The 19,120-nt window shown below is 51.0% G+C and overlaps 1 protein-coding gene across 2 annotated transcripts in view; it reads right to left on the bottom strand.

Annotated features, from left to right (window-relative positions):
* TACC2 (transforming acidic coiled-coil containing protein 2) overlaps positions 1-19,120 on the bottom strand; it is a 75,350-nt gene that overhangs the window by 30,785 nt on the left and 25,445 nt on the right. The window contains exons 1-5 of one of the 2 annotated variants that reach the window (XM_068548690.1): positions 17,841-17,919; positions 8,252-9,472; positions 6,778-8,089; positions 2,882-2,942; positions 1,552-1,753 (exon numbers count right to left, since the gene is read on the bottom strand). In XM_068548690.1, the coding sequence (XP_068404791.1) occupies positions 1,552-1,753; positions 2,882-2,942; positions 6,778-8,089; positions 8,252-8,255 (1,579 nt within the window). In that variant the 5' untranslated portion in view covers positions 8,256-9,472; positions 17,841-17,919. Of the gene's footprint in view, positions 1-1,551; positions 1,754-2,881; positions 2,943-6,777; positions 8,090-8,251; positions 9,473-17,840; positions 17,978-19,120 lie in introns of those variants that run through there. The other variant, XM_068548689.1, reaches the window with a different exon arrangement.

Genomic DNA, 19,120 nt, shown 5'->3' with positions numbered 1-19,120 from the left:
CCTGTCTTTAAGAAACACACAATCTAGTAGGGACGCAAGAGATGCACCCGCATCACCCTTACCATGTTACGTAACCTCAGAGCGAGTTCAGACCAAGCACTGATAGCAGACAGCAGAGGGGCCATGTCCAGGGAAAGGCTGGGAGGGGGCAGGACAAGCCTGGGAGACAGGGAAGCAGGGGGCATCCTGCAGCAGCCACTGCAGAGGAGCTGAGCAGGGGCGTCCCTGGGGGAAAGTGGTTCCATCCGGTAGGGTCATGGCCCAGGGGTGTGTGCACAGAGGAAAAGGAGGACTGAAGAAAGCTGAGGCCAGGCCTGGGCCCCTGGGGTCAGGTTGGAGTGAGATGGTCACTCTTAAGCCTCCCAAACCCCTAGCCAGAGGGCCAGCCAGACAACCAACCAAAGGCTCCATTATGCAGAAAATACAATGCCCGAAAGTCCGAATATACATAATTTGGATTGTCTTTTCATCACCAAACTATAGAAAGGCATTATAATAAGATAAGCATCCAAAATCCCCCCAAAACTTGAAACGGATCTCACTGGTACCATTCAGAGACCTCATGGGCACAAAGCAAGCCGCCAAGAAGCCTGATCATACAAGAACCTCCAGAGGAAGCATTCCGAGTTACAATTAAAAGTTACCTCGGTTACAGCCCTGCCCTGCCCAGGCGGGGGCAGGAGGTTGTCTGATGGAGATCATGGTTTCTTCTTAGCAGGCAAAGAAGTGGAGATAAGGTTTCCCTGTATGATTGTCCTCATACTGAATTCTACTCAGTTTTTTAAAATTGCTAGAAATCAAGATCTTGGAAAGGGAAACTTAGAACCATCACAACAGCCCACAGTGCTGGAATGACGGCCCAGTACTAGGCTCACAAGCCCCACACGGTGGTGGGTGGAGGAAAGGCCCCAGGAGGACTAGGAATGCAGGGTACCATCACACCTGGAAATGGACTAATCCCTCCCAGGAAGGTTCTAGTTGCTGACTTAAGATACATGAATTTTTCAAGCCGAAGAATCAGGCAGAAAGGTGAAAGTGGGTACATGTAAGAGGAAGGAAGATACTAATGAGATAAGTGACTTGCTTGGGGCCTATTCAGAGGGACTCAGTCCTCTTGTTGGCAAGCCTGGGGGGAACCTCTGGTTTGGGGCTTGAGCAGGTGTTGGTCACACTGTGGGACGTCCCGTGGGGCCGATGAACAGTGGGCTAAGAGACCCCCCCGCCCCAGGCAGGTTGACGTACCTGAGCATTTGACTCAAAATCCTCATGGGATGTAAGCCACACAGCCAAGAAGGTGCAAAGCTCAGGTGAGCTCAGGACCCAGAGTTAGAGAGCTCTTTGCAGGCTCTCAGCAGGTGCCCCGGGGTCACCGTTCAGCTGGTTTCAAGCCTCAGGCCGTTTCAAAAGGCAGCCTGAGCTCGGGGTGCACCGGGAGATGGCAGCCAGCAGCATGGTTACCTGGCTTAGAAGTTTCTTTCCTGGCCTTTTGCTCCCTAGGGGCAGTGGTCTCCAAGGCAGAGTGGCGGTCCAGCTGGCCACCGAGTTGCTTACCCTCCGTGGGTGAACTGAACTTGGTCTCGTTTACGAAGGTGGACAGGTCCGAGGGCTGCGGGTAGTCCTGTTTGTCAGCCTCCAGGTCCACTGTCATGCACGTCCACTTCTGGTTGGTGACCGCCAGCTTCTCCTCGTCGGTTGCGTGGACCACCGCGGAGATCACGGGCGGCGTTTCCGGCGTGGCCACGGGGGTGGGGTCCTACCAGGAGAAGGGAAGCTGTCTCTTCCCTCGTCCAGCCTCTGCGCCCACCCACAGGGGTCTGGGCCCCCCTCACCAGGACCGGTCCCTGTCAAATTCCTCTGCTCAAAATAGTCCCAAGGACACAAAATCTTTCCTCTATGAATTTCTTTTTCTGATGGTTTGTTTCAGGCGGTGATGACCGTGGGTTTTAAAAGAATCAGGATTTTGTGTCTTGGTTATTCGAGATATTCCTGCTCACTCACTTTGAGAAAAATAAGGAAACTTTTACTACTGGCACGTTTATGAAGGCAACTACAGCATTACGCCCACACAGCGCTTCAGGCTTGTACATCAACATCATCAACACTGCCTGACAATCCTCACGCCTGACACGGGAGGTAGAGAAAGGGGGGTCTCATCTCCATCTCCACAGAGGGTGTGCAGCTGAGCAGGGCAGGGTGGGAGCCCAGAAATGTTACAGCAGAGGTGGCATTGGACCCAAGATCCCTCTCGTGGGGCTGGGCGCCTCTCTGCAGCCTCGCCCTGCCCAGGGTTGGCTGGCTAGGGCTTTGCTTGTTTTACGACCTTGAACGGCCTGGCACATACTTCAGGATACCCTTCTTGGTCTGTAAACAGGGTAGAAGAAATGGCGTATATTTGGTAGAGGAACTAGGAAGAGGGAGACAGGGACTCGTATGAAGAAAGAGCCCAAGCCCCCACTTCTGCAGGCTTTGAAAGCCCTTTATCTCCCCCATCCTGATCCTGGTTACATAATCCAGTGTTCCTGACACATATTCATTTCTTTCTCACTATATACACATTTATCTCAACAGACTTCCGCAACTTGATATTCAAGTAAGTTCTCAGCAGATTAACTGGCCAAAATGGACCAGCACGACTCCCATAGAATCCAACTGACATTTTTCCTGAACATCTGCCTATTCTTGGGACATACTCTGATGTTTCCCCAAGGAAAGGGATCAAAACAATGTCTTGCAAACACTGAGGGACCCTCCATGGAGGAGGCAAGGAGAGGGGCATGATGAGCAGAAAAGAAAACCCTATTGACTAATGGGGAATAAAAACACATCAGCCTTATCTTCCCGAGTGAGGGATAAAATCACAAGTATCAAGGGAACATTATACCTGAGAAGGTGGATCAGAGAGAGGAGACCGCTTTGGCGACTTTTTCACCCTAAATGTGTCACTGGAAACAAAATGGAAAATGTAAACACAACAGACAGAGGCACAGAACATTCCAGAGCCGACTGAGGCCCAGAGCGTCTGACTGCTGAGTATCTGACCCAGACCACCCTCCAGTCTACACCACTCCAACACCAACTGAAAGACGTCCACACCGACAAGCCATTCCGACTTTCTAACAGATATGATTATTGCCCCCGAGGGAAAGAGTCATCAAGCTGGAAATCTTTGAAAAGATGCCATTTTGGAGAGCTGACCCAGAAAATGAAGCTAAATTTACCCAGATGTTCTTATTTCAAAAAGCAGATTCTGGTGAGCAGATTAATATATCTAGATTCATCCAGGAATGTCTGAACCAACTAAGGTGGGACAGGGGAATCTCAGTTCGTTGACACCAATTAACAGGATCCAGTTCACAGAAGACCAAGCCGACACAGCACTCAAACAACGGAAGGAGCCGTGCAGGAACAGGAAGGGAAGTTCTGGGTCTTCAGGGAGAACTGGCAGATTCCCTCCTACGTGCAGGAACTCTGAGCTTAATGGATTCCCGCACCTCTGAACTTCTGGGTGGGATTCTAATTAAAGGCAGGGCGAAGGGTGAGATCATTTTTTTTTAAAATTATGGTAGACTACACGTAACATAAAATTTACCATCTTCAACGCTTTTAAGTGTACAGTTCAGTAGTGTAAAGTACATTCACATTGTTGTGCAACCAATCTCCAGAGCTCTTTTTTGGAGATGAAACAATTTTTTAAAAAATGTCTTTCCTAACCACGACTAACAACTCTGGTCTTTTCTCCCCCTCATATAAATAACTGGGGGCTGAGGGGGAGGGGAGGAGAGGGGAGGACCTAGGCAAAGGAAACATCAGCTCAGACTCCAGAGGAGTCAGAAGGAAGGGACTTTTAGCACAGATGGCTCCATTAAGTCTACTGGGTGGTCAGGGGTTCATTTCCACTATCAGAATGGCGGCTTCTCCACCTGCAGACCGGCCCCTGACCCCTGGTCTCAGGCCCCTCCGTGATCTGGTCCTGCCCCCAGCAAGGCAAGGGCTTGTGCGGGGGTCCCCCTCACCTTAGACCACCCCCCTCCCCTCCCCTCCCCTGCTCTAAACGTTAACTGGATGGACAGAGCAAATTGGCACCAAGTTCCTCCTTGTGTTCTCTGGAATAAAACGCTCCAACAATGGCTTTCAGTCATGAAAGAAATACCATAAATGGTTATTTACAGCATTTATGACATCTGCCATGTGAACAGTGCAATCACAGCTTGAAGCATATATTTATCCATGCATATAAATATATAACTGTGTATTTTACAGTTGCTAAATGGCTCTAAAATACCAAAGAAATCCCTTGGGCAGAAGAGAGCCTGAGAGGCTCCACCCTATCCCGGGGCTGCTGGACGCCTGGGGCCAGGCCAGCTCCTCGTGGAATAATGAAGAGGCAGAGGAAGTGCCTGTCCTTGGGCCCCCGGGAGCGGCCCACAAGATCTCTCCTGGCCAGGGAGGCAAAGCAGTACGGTCACAGCGGTGGTCTGCTCTGTTGCTCTGTCTCCCTCAACAAGGCGACCCCCAGATGGCATGCTGATACCCAGCCCGGTCCCGCTGACCCAGAGCAGCCTGGCGATGGCTCTCACAGCCGTGCGCTCCACTGAGCTGACCTCGCATTTCAGGGGGCTCCCATCAGTCTCAATTTGAAACAGCTCAAACATTTCTGCTTCACGTGTAGCCAGAACAAGCAATAGCAGTTGCTGCCTGTGGTTGGACTGGGAGGTTATTTTAATGTGAAGCCACAATACTTTGAAAGCAATCGCCCAACTTAAAATGAAAGAATGGGATGAGAGTTAAAAAAAAAAAAAAAAGTATGGGTTTCAGATGAAGACATCCAATAAGCAAGGGGAAAAAAAACTTCCATTCCTGACAAGCAGGCAGATGTTGGATAATCACGTTTTCACAGCCAAGCAGTTTCATTTATGCGAATCACTATGAAACAGATAAATAACCTCTGCTACTGGGAAGCCCCATGCCCCATCATTCCCAGGCCCGCCACAGAAATACGTAAGGAGCAGCCATGGAAAGGAAATAAAAAGAGCTTGGAAGCAAAATCAAAGGCAGAAAAAAGCACATTTGGTGTAAGAGGCAGATTCCATTTAATTTACTTACAACAGAGAACATACAGACATCACATCTTCAACCATCCTAAGACAAGAAGACAAAGAAAAAGAGAGACAGACAGAAGGAACTGACAAAAAAGATAAATCTGCAGACAACTGGCTATTAATGGGTTAGGATACAACAGCCATCCACTGTTCTGCTTGGAAGTGTGGGCTACATCCCAGCTTTTTGGAGAGGGGCTGTCAGAGAACGCTTTCTCTCTTGGTTCCAGTTATCCCATAAAGTGTTGGTGGCCCAAAAAGCTTTGTCACCCCAGTGCAGGATTCCAAGCCATCTGCCCTAGAGGTAAGACCTGGAGACGGGTTAGCTTCCCCAACCTCGGTTAGCCATCTCTGATGACAGAACAGAATAGAACCAAGCTATCTGCAGGGAAGGAGGAGGGAGTGCCTACAAACTGGCTCTCATCCCCAAAATGAGAGATTAGCTTCGTGATTTGGGCATTTCAGATTTCTCCGGTTTGAGGCTTAAAACAAAGCTTCCAACAAAGAGCTATGGAATCTTTAAGGAGGGCCTGGTTTGGCAGCTGATCTAAGAAAAGTCCCATTTGTGGCCAGGACTGTTTCCTCTATCCAACACCAGACAGAGGTAAGGTGATCCAAGGCCAAAGCCTGCTTAGAGACCTTCTTCTCAGGAAGCCTCGGCTTCTTCTCAAATGTTAAATGCTTGGGGGAGCCCAGAACGAGAGGTAAACAGGTCACCCTATCTCGATTTGTGCCAGGCAGACTCGGAGGGGCCAGCAGCCATGGTCTGTTCTGCTGAGTTGCCGCCAGAAGCCCGGTCTCCTTGGCCTTGTTAAACGATTGACGATACTACATGAGTGGAGAAAAGCTCCAAGCACCAAACCACCTACACTTGGACCAAAGTCCTGAGGATGGACCGGTAGCCATCCAAGTTGGAGCTGGGTCTTGGGATGAATTCCAGAGGCATGGACACGTAGTATTATGAACAATCTACTTGGCCAGTGTTTGGATAGCAGACCTGATTATTAATGGCCTCCTGGGGACCATGGGGACTGCTTCTCCCTTTCAGGTTCCATTGATCTTTTCTGGACCTACAGGGCCTGTGGACGCTCGTCTATGAAGATGACTACACAGGGGTGAAGATAAACCGGCGTGCTTCTTACACGTTAGCTGGGGTACAGGGAGGGGCCCAGACCAGACCTCTCTCTCTCTCTCAAGGGCTTCCCAAGCCTACCGTGTTTGCCTCCTGGGCTAATGTCTCCTTAATGGGCAGAAACAAACACTACAAATTTTAATAATATAAGGGCAGATCTCTTAGTTTTGAGGCCACTCCAAAAAGCAATTCATGTGTTAAACAGAAAATGCCAAGTCACCAACAGGGAGGCTGACCAGATCTCCACTGGGCTGCTCCCTTTCCATGGATCCCACACTCTCCTGAAGTTGAAAGTCAGGTCTTCAGCTACCAGTAAAGCTTTAGACCACTGACTAATTGAGGCAAAAGATCAATGACCCTAGACCCAACGGGATACGTGGATGGGAAAAGCCACCACTGTGGGTGCAGAGAGGAATGAAAACAGGCATCCTGCCGCAAACATGGTGGCACTGCAGCAAATGGGGGACGGGTCATCCAGGCACGTGAGCAACAATCACAGCCAATGCCCAGCCCCGACTCCGATCTTACCGCCTGCACCCCTGAACTTACGTCTTGAGGGGCGTCTTCTTCTTCTTGGCGGGCTTGTTCAGCCCATCCCCGTCCACTCCATTGGCTTCGATGGCACTGGCTGGGATCTCAAAGGAGGCTGGGGATTTAGAAGGTGAGCTGGGGGTCTTAGAGCATGTCTTAAAGGGGTCAGTGGACCCATCACAGGTGTCCGGGTCAAAGTTGTATGACTGTTGGGGCAGTTTGGGAGACTCCTGCATTTTTGAGGTGGAAGAAAAAGGGTTAAAATTGGGGTCATCCCACTTGTCAATATCAAAGGTGTAGGTACCTTTAGCGATAGGGATGTCATTGGGTTCAGCAGGGGATCTGGTAGGCGAGGCAGGAGTGTTGTCGAGTTTTTCGGGTGTTTTTTTCATCTTTGGCCTCCTTAGGGGCATTTTGGCAACCGGCTTTTTGCCTGTCTTTTTGGTGGGAGGGGGGTTTTCCTGCTGTGTGTCCCAACTACCCTTGTCCTCAGAATAGTCAAACTCCAGCCTCACTGAGAGGCCCTTGGCTGGGGAGTCCTCTTGCCCCCCACTATCCAATGGGGACACCTCCACCACCTCTGGGGCCGTGGCAGGAGACAATGTTTTCCTTCCAACGGGGGGTGAGTTCTGCACTCTGCCACCCCCAGAAGCTGGGGGGATGGCCCCTTCTGCACCCTCGGAGTCCAGAGGGCAGGCAGCCTTGGGCACAGCAGCAGGTTCTACGGGTGCCTCCTCTGATAAGGCTGGTCCAGAACCTTCCGTCTTGGCTGATTCCGTTTTTGCCTCGGCTATTCGATTCTCCTCGCTGGGGTCGGGACTCTCTTCAGCTGGCTCTTGCTGTGTCTCTTTCACTGGGGGGGTTTCAGGGGGTTTCTTAGTGGTCTGTTTCTTTTTTAAGGAAGGTGGCCTCGGTTTCTTAGTTCGCTTAAGGGTACTGGAAGCACTGCTCGAACCCGTGCTGTGTGCATCTGGGGCCGGGACCGCAGCCTCGGGACTCCCTGAGCAAGAAGCACCATCAAAGTCACTGGCTTGCAGGCTGAGCGAGCGGGATAACGTCGACTTAGAGATGGGGACAGAGTCCGTGGACTTCCTCCGCGAGTTCACCTTGCAATCCTGATTCTTAGAGTCTGAGGAGCGAGGCTCCAAGGTCTGAAAATTATCCACCAGCTCGATGTTGTCAAAGTCCAAGTTGTAAGTCCCGCTGCTGGCTATCGGCTTGTCTTCATCGAAGACGGAGGAGAAGGAGTGCGTCGGAGGGCGGAAAGGACTTCCTTCCACCGAGCTGCTGCGGGGGCCATCGGGGACACAGACCGGCTCAGAGCCACATCCTGAGGAAACGGAGACAAAAGCCGTCACTGAAGGACACAGGACACTTCGGACAGTCTCTCATCTCATCTCATGCCAGACTATAACCCTCTAATATCAGAGCCCCAGGCCAACCCACCCACCACTGGACAGGCACGCTGCTTGGGTACAAATCCTGCTCTCACCCATTGGCTCCAGGGTCTGGACAAGCTGACCCTCAGCTCTCTCATCTGTAAAATGGGAGCAATAAGGGCTGTTTAAGGAATAGCTCAAATCATTGTCATTCAAAACACGTTTACCAAGTGCCTGATCAAACAAAGCACCGGTTCTGGGCGTTGGGTATTCAACAATGAACGAAATCTTTGCCCTCCTGGAAGTTACATTCTTCAGGGTGAAGACAGTCAAGAAACAATAAACAAGTAAAACGTATGGACTGTCGGACGGTGAGTGCTATGGAGAGAAAGCAAGCCAGGGGAGGGGTGTTGCAATTTTAAAATAAGGCAGCTGGGCAAAGCCCTCCAAGGAGGAAACACTGAAGCCAAGATCAGAAACGAGGTAAAGGCGTGAACCAGGGGGATACTGGTGGGGGCGGGGGGGGGGGAAGCATCCTAGGCAAAGGGAACGGCAAGTGCAAAAGCCCTGGGGTAGGTGCACACCTGGTGTGTTGCAGAAATATCAGAGGCCAGTGTGGCTAAAGTAAAGGAGAGGAGCAGGAAAGGAAGACAGAGAAATAATGCGAGTAAAGCACAGTGAGCCTTTGGTAAATACTAGTTGCTATCATCACCCAGCCTGCTCTTGACTAGTCAGAGCCTTTATCTGGAGGCCCCCGGGCAACTGCAGCAGGACTGAGCTCGCCCCATCTGCCACCTGTCCTGACTCCAGGGATCCCCGTGACCTCTCCCTCCAACCCTGCCTGCCACGCTCCTCTTCTTGGCCTTCCCTCTCATCCATTCTCTCTCCATTTTTCTGCAGCTTCTTCCCCGTTTCTCCTTCCCCCTCAGCCACTGCCCGCCAAGGAGGCTACTCCTTATTTTAAAACATGCTGTGGATGCTCCAGATGCTGGCCAAGAGATATTCCATCATCTCATGACCCCACTGCTCCGTGGGGATGCGGCCAGCCTGGCCTTGCTTGGCTACTCTGGGCTCTGCCTGCACCAGGCGGCGCCTTGCATGCATTTCTGGCTTCACAGCTGTCCTGGGCAGTCAAGATGCCAGAAAACGACTGGCCAGAAAACTGAAAACGTGTCCCTAGACAAAGGGGAGAAAATGTTGCAAAGTGGTCTGCAGAAGAAGGAATTCAAGAGCTGGCACAGGGACTTCCCCGGCGGTCCAGTGGTCAAGACGCCGGGCTTCCACCGTAGGGGGCGTAGTTTCGATCCCTGGTCGGGGAACTAAAATCCCGCATGCTGCGTGGAGCGGCCAAAAAAAGAAAAGAAAAAAAAAGAGCTGGCACATATACGACTTGGGACGGCATTCCACTGTCAGGAGTTATATCCTGCAGTACCCACCCCACCCCTCGCCGTGGGTTGCCTGATAAAATATAGGATGTTCAGTTAAATTTGCCTTTAGGATAAAAGAATACATTTTTTAGGATAAATATGTCCCAAGTCCCAGTCACTCACTGTTGATCTGCGATTCTAATTTAATTGGACGCTCTGTATTTTTGTTTGCTAAATCTGGCAGCCCTAATCCCTCATTCCAACAAATAAACAAGGTTTGGGAAATGCTCACTTATACCCAAACTGGCTTCCTACTGTAGATTTTTCTCAGAGCAGTTCATGCTCACGGCAGCACACTCCGAGGTGGTGAGCACTTCGCAGAGAACCGCAGGAGATGAAGACAACACGAGGAAACTGCCAGCCTCCTGAGTTCAGGAACTGGTCTGATTTATCTTCGTTTTCCCTGGACTTGTCACACTTTTCTCTTGCCGGCTCAATAAATGCCTCTGGCATTGAGATCACTTTCTGGAAGCAGGTCTATTCGCCAGCCATGGTTTCAAACCTTCCCTTCTCTTCTGCATCCAAAGCCACCCCAGGCCCTACTTGGAGCAGATGTCCTAGAAGATGGAGCGCTTGCTGGAAGCCTCTCAACCCTTTTTGCCAAAAGATTCCTCCGTGTCTCGAAAACACTCCTGCTTCATTCTCATCTCAAAAGATGTCCCCTCCCTTCTTCTTTCTACAGTCGACTCCCTCCCTGTTTCCTCCAGAGACGGCACCCTCCGGCACCCCATCCTCCCATCGGCAGTTGCCTCCTCTTCCTGCCCTGGACACACAGTACAGAGGGCACCGAAGGACCAGGGGACTCAGAGGACCAGGCGTTTCAAGTGGGCCTTGCAGGAGAGAGAAAGGGCCTCAGCCCAGCCCATCATTTCCAAAGCAAGGCCCACAACTGCTGACCTGCTTTCTCTCAGGCTGCTACGCATACCCCAGCAGCCTGAAGAAGGAAGCCTTTCGAGGCCCTTCAGATGTCAGGAGTTCTCCCCAAACCGTGCAACAGTCAGCAGATATTCAGCTTAACCATCTGCTAACTGTTTTCCCCAGAAGAAAAGCTCTCTGACTGCTTAATGTGGCTTTCCTCTTTAGAACTGACATACCCTAATTAAATCATCATGGACCAGGAAATCGAGTCTCGACACAGGGTTTCTTAGCCTCGGCACTGTGGCCATCTCAGGATGGTTAGTACTTTGCCGCAGGGGGCCCAACCTGTTCATTGCAGAATCCTTGGCTTCTGCCCACTAGATGCCATTAGCATTCCCCCACCCCAAGCTGTGACAACAAAAATGTGTCTAGAAATTACCACGTGTTCCCTGGGGGGCACAATAATCCCTGGCTGAGAACCACTGTTTTATTGTCTGTTGACCAGAGCAGGGCTGGGAGGGCCCTTCGATGCTCTTCAGAGAAAACTTTAGACCAGAGAAGTGGGTCACTGCCACGTGCAGGCCTTGATTTTCCAAAGCAAGTGTGGTCCAGCTGGATTCCCGGTCCCCCCCACTGGATTTCTAAATGTCCATACACCATATCTGCATGCAGACAATTTATTCATTCATTCCTATACGTCAACCAATCTGGGTGCCTCCTATACGTCAACCACTGTGGGGCATGCTGTGGACACAGAGGTAAGGAAGGATCCATCCACGTGCACACGTCCGCTGCCTGCTGCATCCCACCAGCGCAGACCTGGGCAACGCTTGCCCTGGAGACCAACGCCTTGTCCTGGCTCCAGGTTCTGGCTCAGTCTGAGGACAAAATCAGCATCTTTGGTTCATGATACCCAAAGGATTACTAGGTGGTGCCCGACGTATCAGTCAGCTCAGGCCACCAGAACAAAGTCCACAGACCAAAGGGCTTAAACAACACAGCTCTGGAGGCTGGAAGTCCAAGGTCAAGGGGTCCACAGGTTTGGTTTCTCCTTGACTTGCTGATGGCCATCTTCTCCCTGTGTCCTCACACGGCCTTTGCTCTGTGTGAGCTCATCCTTAACGTCTCCTCCTCTTCTTACAGGGACGCCAGCCCTAACAGATTAGTGCCTTACGACCTCATTTAACCTTCGTCACCTCCTTAAAGGTCCTATCTTCAAATACAGTCACATTGTGGGGTGAGGGCTTCAACGTATGAACTTGAGGGCACACAGTGCAGTCCCTAACTATACTAGGCAATACAATCGCCGAGCTAAGGAGAAAAGAAATGTGTTTGGAAACAAGAGGGAATTCCAAGGAAAGGGAGAAAGCCAACAAGGGGCAACCGATGTCACGCAACTCTCACACTACTGTCTTCAAAGGCCACATCCCTCAGCCTTGCTGACTGTTTCTAACTGGAGCACGTACTGCCAGCTGTGTTGTGCTTCCCCCTCCCCCTCCCCGCACCCCACCCCCAGCCAGCTCACCCTGGGCAGGAACCCACAGGCCCAGAGGCCTAAAGGTGCCAACACAAGGCACCCCCGCACTCAAGACGCTTAGCTTCATCCAACATATCAAGCGTAAATGGTCTTGTGCACAGGGAGCCTAGCTCTACGTCCTTCCAAGTCTGAATAATAATCGATTGCAATCAATAATGTTTATTCTGGAAAAGGCCTCCGTTTTAAGTAGGCTAATGAGAGACAAATGGAGCCTTACTCAGTCCTCATGCGGCATTTTGCCGGTAGCTGTGGGCAGCTCAGAGCAAGTCCGTGATGAATCCAACGTTTCCCAAACTTGCCTATTGTAGGACACACCTGAGACGCTCACTGAAACCCCTGACTTCTGGCTCCTCGCTGGCGAAGCAGTTCAGCAGGGCTGCGATCAGGGCTCGGAACGTGCATTTTCACAAGTGCCACGGGCGGCTCCTAGAGCAGGGAAGTCGGGCCCGGGCTAGCTCATGTCACCTGCTTCCTATCAGGACACAGTCTAGTTCCCTGGTTTTCACATCTCCAGGGGCAATGTTTTCACGTGCGGCCACAGATGTGGCTTGGAGGATCAGCCTGGATGGCTTGGACTGATCTTTGAGGTGAGTTCTGATTGCTTATGGGGACTCAGCGGTGTGAGACGTCAGGGCGGGTGAAGTGACAAGGCAGATGCGGTCCCTGTGTGTCCACTCTCTGATGTGGTCACTAAACCCAGAACGGACCAGCAGGAGAGGCAGGCAGCCCATGGAAAACCGGCCTCTCTCCCAGACCCGGCAGGCTTCCGGACTCTCACGCAGACCCTGCTGGGTCCCAAGGACCTCCACGCCTGGCAGGTCTGTGCCCGCTGCTTCCTGGACATGTGCCCTGCTCTCCCACGTCTATGCTCTCAAACCTGCATTCAGTTCCCAGAGGCTGAGGAGCAGCAGCCCTGCTCGAGGCTCTGTGGGTCACGACAACTATCGACCAGGGTGACTCTGTTTAGAGATGGAGAAATTCTCTGTGAAAACAGGTTGGATCCACCTGAGCTGGACGTTGAGTGCAGTCAAGATCCTCCAGCGAGGTCATTAAGGGCAGGCATTCTTGTGAGGATGAAACGGGAGGAGCACGTAAGCACCTAGTCCCGGGTACAGCAGTGCCAGGAAACAGCAGCCGTGGGCCCCAACTCTTACACACGCCACCGTGACCCCACTCCCTGTGCCCCTGCCCCAGGACGGGAAGGGCCCTCGCCTGGCCGGGCTCTCAGATGCCTCGCCTGATACCAGGAGGCCTCCTGTCTCTCTGCAGGGGGCACCCTGCACTGCAACCTCAGAGGAGATGGAAACAAGTGACAGTATGTATGGAGACTGAGTCCTGAGAGGTGAAAACAGAAGCCCCTGGGTGCAGTAAGCTTCCTTCTGGGTCAATCTGCAGACAGCAGTCTGCACACGGCCACGTGGAGCACAAGTGGAGCCTCAACGAGGCCACCCTTCCCGCGGAGCAGTGAGGAAAGGTCAAGGTCAAGCAGGGCACGGGCGGCTCCGGTCACCTTCAAGGCCCCCCACACCGGCCTTCCCCGTGCTGGGCATCTTCCCAGCGAGAATGAGCAAACAGCGCTCCCCCCGTGGGGAACCACGTCTCCAGGGGGAGGGCACCTGTAGGATGGAAACCCACCCCTGGCCTCACAGACGGGCTTCCCTCACTGACCATCTACTCGCCACCCACCTGGCACCCGCGTGGCCTACCCTCTGCCTCGGAGGCACCGGCTCATCTCGCCTGCACAGAGAGCAACCTGATTTCCAAACGGAAGGGAGTCGAGAAGCGGGGATTCTGATCCCACAGCCCCTCACTTGTTTTGAGACCAAGGGCAAGGTCCACAAGCCCCGCATCTCACTGGCAAGCAGGTGATGAGATTCCCGGTACAGGGATGCCGTGAGCACTGGGGTTCCTTCCCTTGCCTGAGACGGGATGAAACTTGCTAAGAACCTGGCACAGGCCTGGCACATGGCAGACGCTAAATGGAGCTATTATTTAATGATGTGATGTTTAGTTATGTCCTTCAGTGGCCAGTTTTGAGTTCTAATAATGCAGCCACTGTAGAGCAGCCACGCGTCCTTATCACAGAACCATGAAAAGTCAGAGTGGGAAGGATCTCAGAGGACTCACGGGTCACCTGCTTCATTTTACAGATAAGAAAACTGGGCTCAGAAAGCGATTCAGTTATATACATATATATATATATTTTTTTTTTTTCTCTTTCAGATTCTTTTCCATTATAGGTTATTGCAAGACACTGAAAATAGTTCCCTGTGCTCTACAGGAGGTCCTTGTTTAACTATTTTGCACTCAGTAGTGCATTTATGTTAATCCCAAACTCCTAATTTACCTCCCACTCCCCCGCTATCCCCTCTGGTAACCGTAGGTTTGTTTCTTATGTCTGTGGGTCTATTTCTGTTTTGTAAATAAATCCATTTGCATCATTTTTTTTGGATTCCACATATAAGTGATATTATATGATGTTTGTCTTTCTCTGTCTGGCTTACTTCACTTAATATGATGGTCTCTGGGTGCGTCCATGTTGCTGCAAATGGCATTATTTCGTTCTTTTTTAATGGCTGCGTGGTATTCCACTGTGTACATGCACTGCATCTTCTTTGTCCATTCATCTGTCAATGGACAGACGGTTTGCCTCCATGTCTTGGCTACTGTAAACAGTGCTGCTATGAACAATGGGGTGCATGTAACTTTTCAAATTAATTTTCTCCCGTTTCTTTTCAACGAAAGAGGTTAATTTCACTTTTATTTTTTCGTTAATCTGTCTATAACATAGCAACCTAAGGTAAAATCACGTCCTCGCTGAAAATAAGATTTAATGACTAATTCACATAGGCAATTACATGTTTTTGTATCATGAGCTAAACCATCAGTTTTAACCAACTATGCAAGAATTATAAAGCCATTGAAATAAAAGCCATAAAGGCTTGAGTGACCATCCCTAGTTAGACTATGTTCATCAATGGTAAATGCTAAGAGCCTCTGGAATGTATATTTACCTAATAACTAGTAAAATCATATAATCATTAAAAAAAATCTTAGGTCAGTTATTAAAAAAAAAAAAAAAGAAAAAGAAAAAGAAAACTGGGCTCAGGTAAGCCACACCCCGGCACGGCCCAGACGAGCGGCAGACACATGGCGTCCAGCCACATCTCGCCCATTATCCTGTCCCGTGCAGCACAATCATGCTGGCAGGACCCAAGGTAAGGTGACGGATTATTTTGTAAAATTAAGTTTCCAGGAGGAAAACTCATGTCTTTATTCACAACCAAAGGTCTCGTCTATTATTTCATGTGGTTCTTTTGGCACCTTTAGCAACATCCCAGGCACTTTGCAGAGGCAAACCAAAGGGTAGATTTTCCTCTCTTGGCCTCTCTCTCCCTCAGTTCCCAGAAGGAAGCTTTCTTCTCCTCTAGCCACCTCCACAAGCAAGCACAGCGCCTCTTTCATCTGTACTGTCCCATGCTGTCCACAGAAGGGACCAGAGACTTTTCTAATGAGTGCAACAAATCAGATGGATCTTTGTACAGCCCAAGACAGCGGGGCTTTAGGCAGACACAATCCCGACCGTAAGCGTCCTTACTGTATAATCCACATACATTTAGCCTCACTGTAGTTTTCCAAGGAGGAGAAGCATAAAGTCAGACTCCAACCAGTGTAATCAAAAGTTCCATGGGGCTGTGACTCACGGCAATTCACGGCTCCAACCCCTTCCATCGCGGGTTCTCTCTTAATCCTCCATAGTGTTCATTCTTTCAAAAATTGCCATCTAAGCAAGAGGTGAGTGTTGTGCATGCGTGTGGGTGTGTGTTTGAGAATGGAGATTGTTCTTTGCTTTGTTGAAAGAGAAGTCAGGCAGAAGGAACAAAGACAGGCTGAAGAAAAGAACAGAGGTGGCAAACTAACCCCAGAAGCGATATGTGACTGGAAATCCCACGGGACGCACACATGCCCACAGCAATGACCGTCCTCTGGACCCTGCATGGTGCTTGGGGGTGGACCACGCACTGTCCTCGGCCTTCATTCTTCTTCTGACATCTTTCCTAAGGTATCCCACACATGTGATAGGCATGAACTTATTATACCCATAAAAAAAGGATAATTTATTCTTAATTGCACATTTGACCTAAGGATTAAAATGTGTTTGTCATTCAGCCACTTTCCATTAAAACCTTGGGGTGAATTTTTTACAACATTATAGGAAATGGAATTTTTACATTCTTTATTGTATGAAAGAAAGAAAGTCGGGGTGCAAACGACTCCCTGAGAAAGGTAAGCAGCCCTTCCTGCTTCCTCCCCACCTTAAAATCAAACAAATTCCAATAATTACCCTCTCAGAGCTCAGTGCCTAAACGAACTTTGCAGCATCAGGTACTACTAACTGATAAGCTGTCAAAAGGGGAGAATATGAAAACTGCATTTATCAGACACCAGCAAAGGTGTCTCTCCTCTCCCCCCAGCACCACGGAGCACATTTGCTTAGGAACAAAGCTCCAGGAGTGTCTGCCCTAAAACTACGGCCAGCTTGAAGCCAAAGCGGGTAGAAAGAATAGCATCCATTTCTTTCTAAAACCAACATTAAGGTCAAAATGGTTTTTTATTTTGCAGTTCACCCGGCTCCTGGCCAGGGCGAGAGTACAAATGGAGGCCGGGCCCCTGGCCTGCTCCTTCTCTCCCCAACCTCCATCCCTCACCAGGGGCAGCCTCGAGCACAGGTGTGTGGACAACCCACCTGTAAGTTGCAGCCCCATCCTTGGTATCTCCTTGGCTGAAGGGCGCAAACGTGGGCACAGTCAGCCTTGGGAAGATGGGCCAGGAGATGGCGACGGGGTGGGCCCAGGAAGTGGCTACTCCCAGGCACCCAGAGCACGGTCCAGGAGGAGTTTGGCTCTGCAGACTTATCTCACTGCGAGAGCTGTGGCCCCAGGAAGGCCAGAATGGGGCCCTCTGAAGTTCAGGGTCCAGCTGAGGCTGTCCGGCTCTGAAGACGATACTACCTGGCCCCCTGATTGGCCTGTACGGCCATTTCTGAGACCACCTGGCCCCCTGACCAGCTTGTGAGGCCATTCCTAGCAATCCCCATCTCCTTCCAGGCCTCATGTTAAACTTTAATGCTTGAGGTGGTCCCACCCCTGCTGGTGTAACTTAAGGAAGCACACAGAGGACTCCAGCCAGCTGGGCAGGCTGGAGGCTGGGACAGGAGATCTGTCCTATCCTTCCCCATCCTCCCACCCCCAGTAATCACCACATCTGAAAGGTACATAAAGGTCTTTGTTCTAAGTCACACTAGGGGGTGTGGGAGAGTGATAAGAAATCTGGATAATTTGAAGTTCATGAGGAATAAAGGAGTCATCCCCGCACAGATTCAGCCATCCATCATTTTCTCTTCTCGCCCATTTACTAAGTATCATCCCCAAGCCCACAGGGGCTACGTTTTTAATAAAAATGCAGTTTCACATGGGTGATCCAGAACCAGTACTCTTATGGGAGCAAGGGGCCAAATATTAGAACCTAAGATTGCACCAGAGAATTCCAAGACCCACTGGCCCGCACAAACCCAGTTCTGGACGTCAGCTGAAAGGCACCCAGAGTTAAATGCATGGTTTCCCCAGAGGCCTAGCCTAAACTTCTGCAAAGCAGACACAAAATAACCCACTGTATCTCCGCACCCTTAGTTGACACCACATCAAACCAAGCCCGGAGCTGAGAGGCCCCAGAGGCTGGTGACAATTTAAGGAGCTCCAGCCCCCTGGGGTGTGTGCCCTCCTCCAGCCGGGTCCCCTGAGGAGCCGCTGTGAGTCTTCCTGGGGCTCAGCCGCAGGGCTGCCCCCAGGCCTCCCCCAGGGACGCCTGATGCTTGGTTACCTGCTTCTTCTGGGGGAGGCGGTGCGCTGACCTCGGGTTCTGGAACGACTTCAGAGGGTGGCGGAGGTGGGGCTGGTGGAGCTTTGACGGGGGTCGTTGACTCCGGGGTCTCAAATGCTTCTTCAGAGTCAGAACTCCTGATGGAGAGAGAGGGGGAGGAGCACAGGTTAGACAGTGGCCGGGGCTGCGTTGGCTCCGAGGAGCCAGTGCTGGGGAGCAGCGCACGGCCTAATGACCCCTCCCAGGACCGGTGCAACCAGTCTCACTGCCCAATTAAACGGTCCGAGGCCAGCCGTGAGCAAAGTCATTTCTCAGCGTGATTCCCAGGAGTGAATCTCATTATCACCAGCTTTGTGCCCAAATGACGGAGTCTCTGAACTCAGCTCTACACGAGATACATACTGCTGACCTTAGCGGCAAATACAAACAGTGGAATCTTTTGATCAACTTTGGCTCGCGTTATTTTGGCAACAATTCAGTCAAAATGATACGGAAGCATTCCCAGGGACACTCTGTGATGCTGTGGTTCCAACACACCCATAGGACCCTCACTCCACAAGACAAAATCTCATTAGGTCTCTCTCCCCCTCACCCCGTCATTCTCTCCCACTGCCTTTCTTTCGTAGCACACAACTTGTTATTATAGATTTAGTCACTTTCTAATCATGTTAATGATCTTTCCCTTCTATTGAGCTGAAAGGCCAAGAGGGCAGCCTGTTTTGTTTTGTTTCGTGTTCTTTCGTTTATCACTGCATCCCCAGCCTAAACCAGGAGGCGGTGAATAAACATCCGTTAAGTGAATAAATGAATGAATGAGAGCTGGCAGGTCAGGTGGAGGACGTGTCAGACCAAAACACAAAGCACGGCCCCCTTGCTGATCCCAAGAGTGTGAAAATGGCCCTCGCTGGTCTGCAGCGAAGTCTCCTCTCGAGGAAGGTTCTTCAGCCAGAGACATGAACCGAAACTCCACCCAGAGGACGCCCCCCACCCAGGAACAAGGGGGATGCCACTCACCAAACTAAAGCCTTATCCTGGGCTCGAGAAAATCCAGAGGAGGCAGTCCTGCTCCATCACCCTGCTTCCCCTGAGGACTCAATTTCAAGCCAGAAAGGATGAGGCACCCCCAAATCACTGAGCCAGGCACGTGTCCTCAGGCTGGAGGGCAGCTCCTCACGTGCTCAGGAGGCACAGGGGTCCACGGCCCCAGCCCCACCACACTCTGAGGATGCCAGCGTGCAAGAAGCGGCAGCACCACCTGGGCTGATTCCCGTCTCGGGATG

The sequence above is a fragment of the Eschrichtius robustus genome, chromosome 7, assembly GCF_028021215.1.
Source record: "Eschrichtius robustus isolate mEscRob2 chromosome 7, mEscRob2.pri, whole genome shotgun sequence".
Classification (NCBI taxonomy): Eukaryota; Metazoa; Chordata; class Mammalia; order Artiodactyla; family Eschrichtiidae; genus Eschrichtius; species Eschrichtius robustus.
This window is presented reverse-complemented; position numbering and strand designations above follow the sequence as displayed.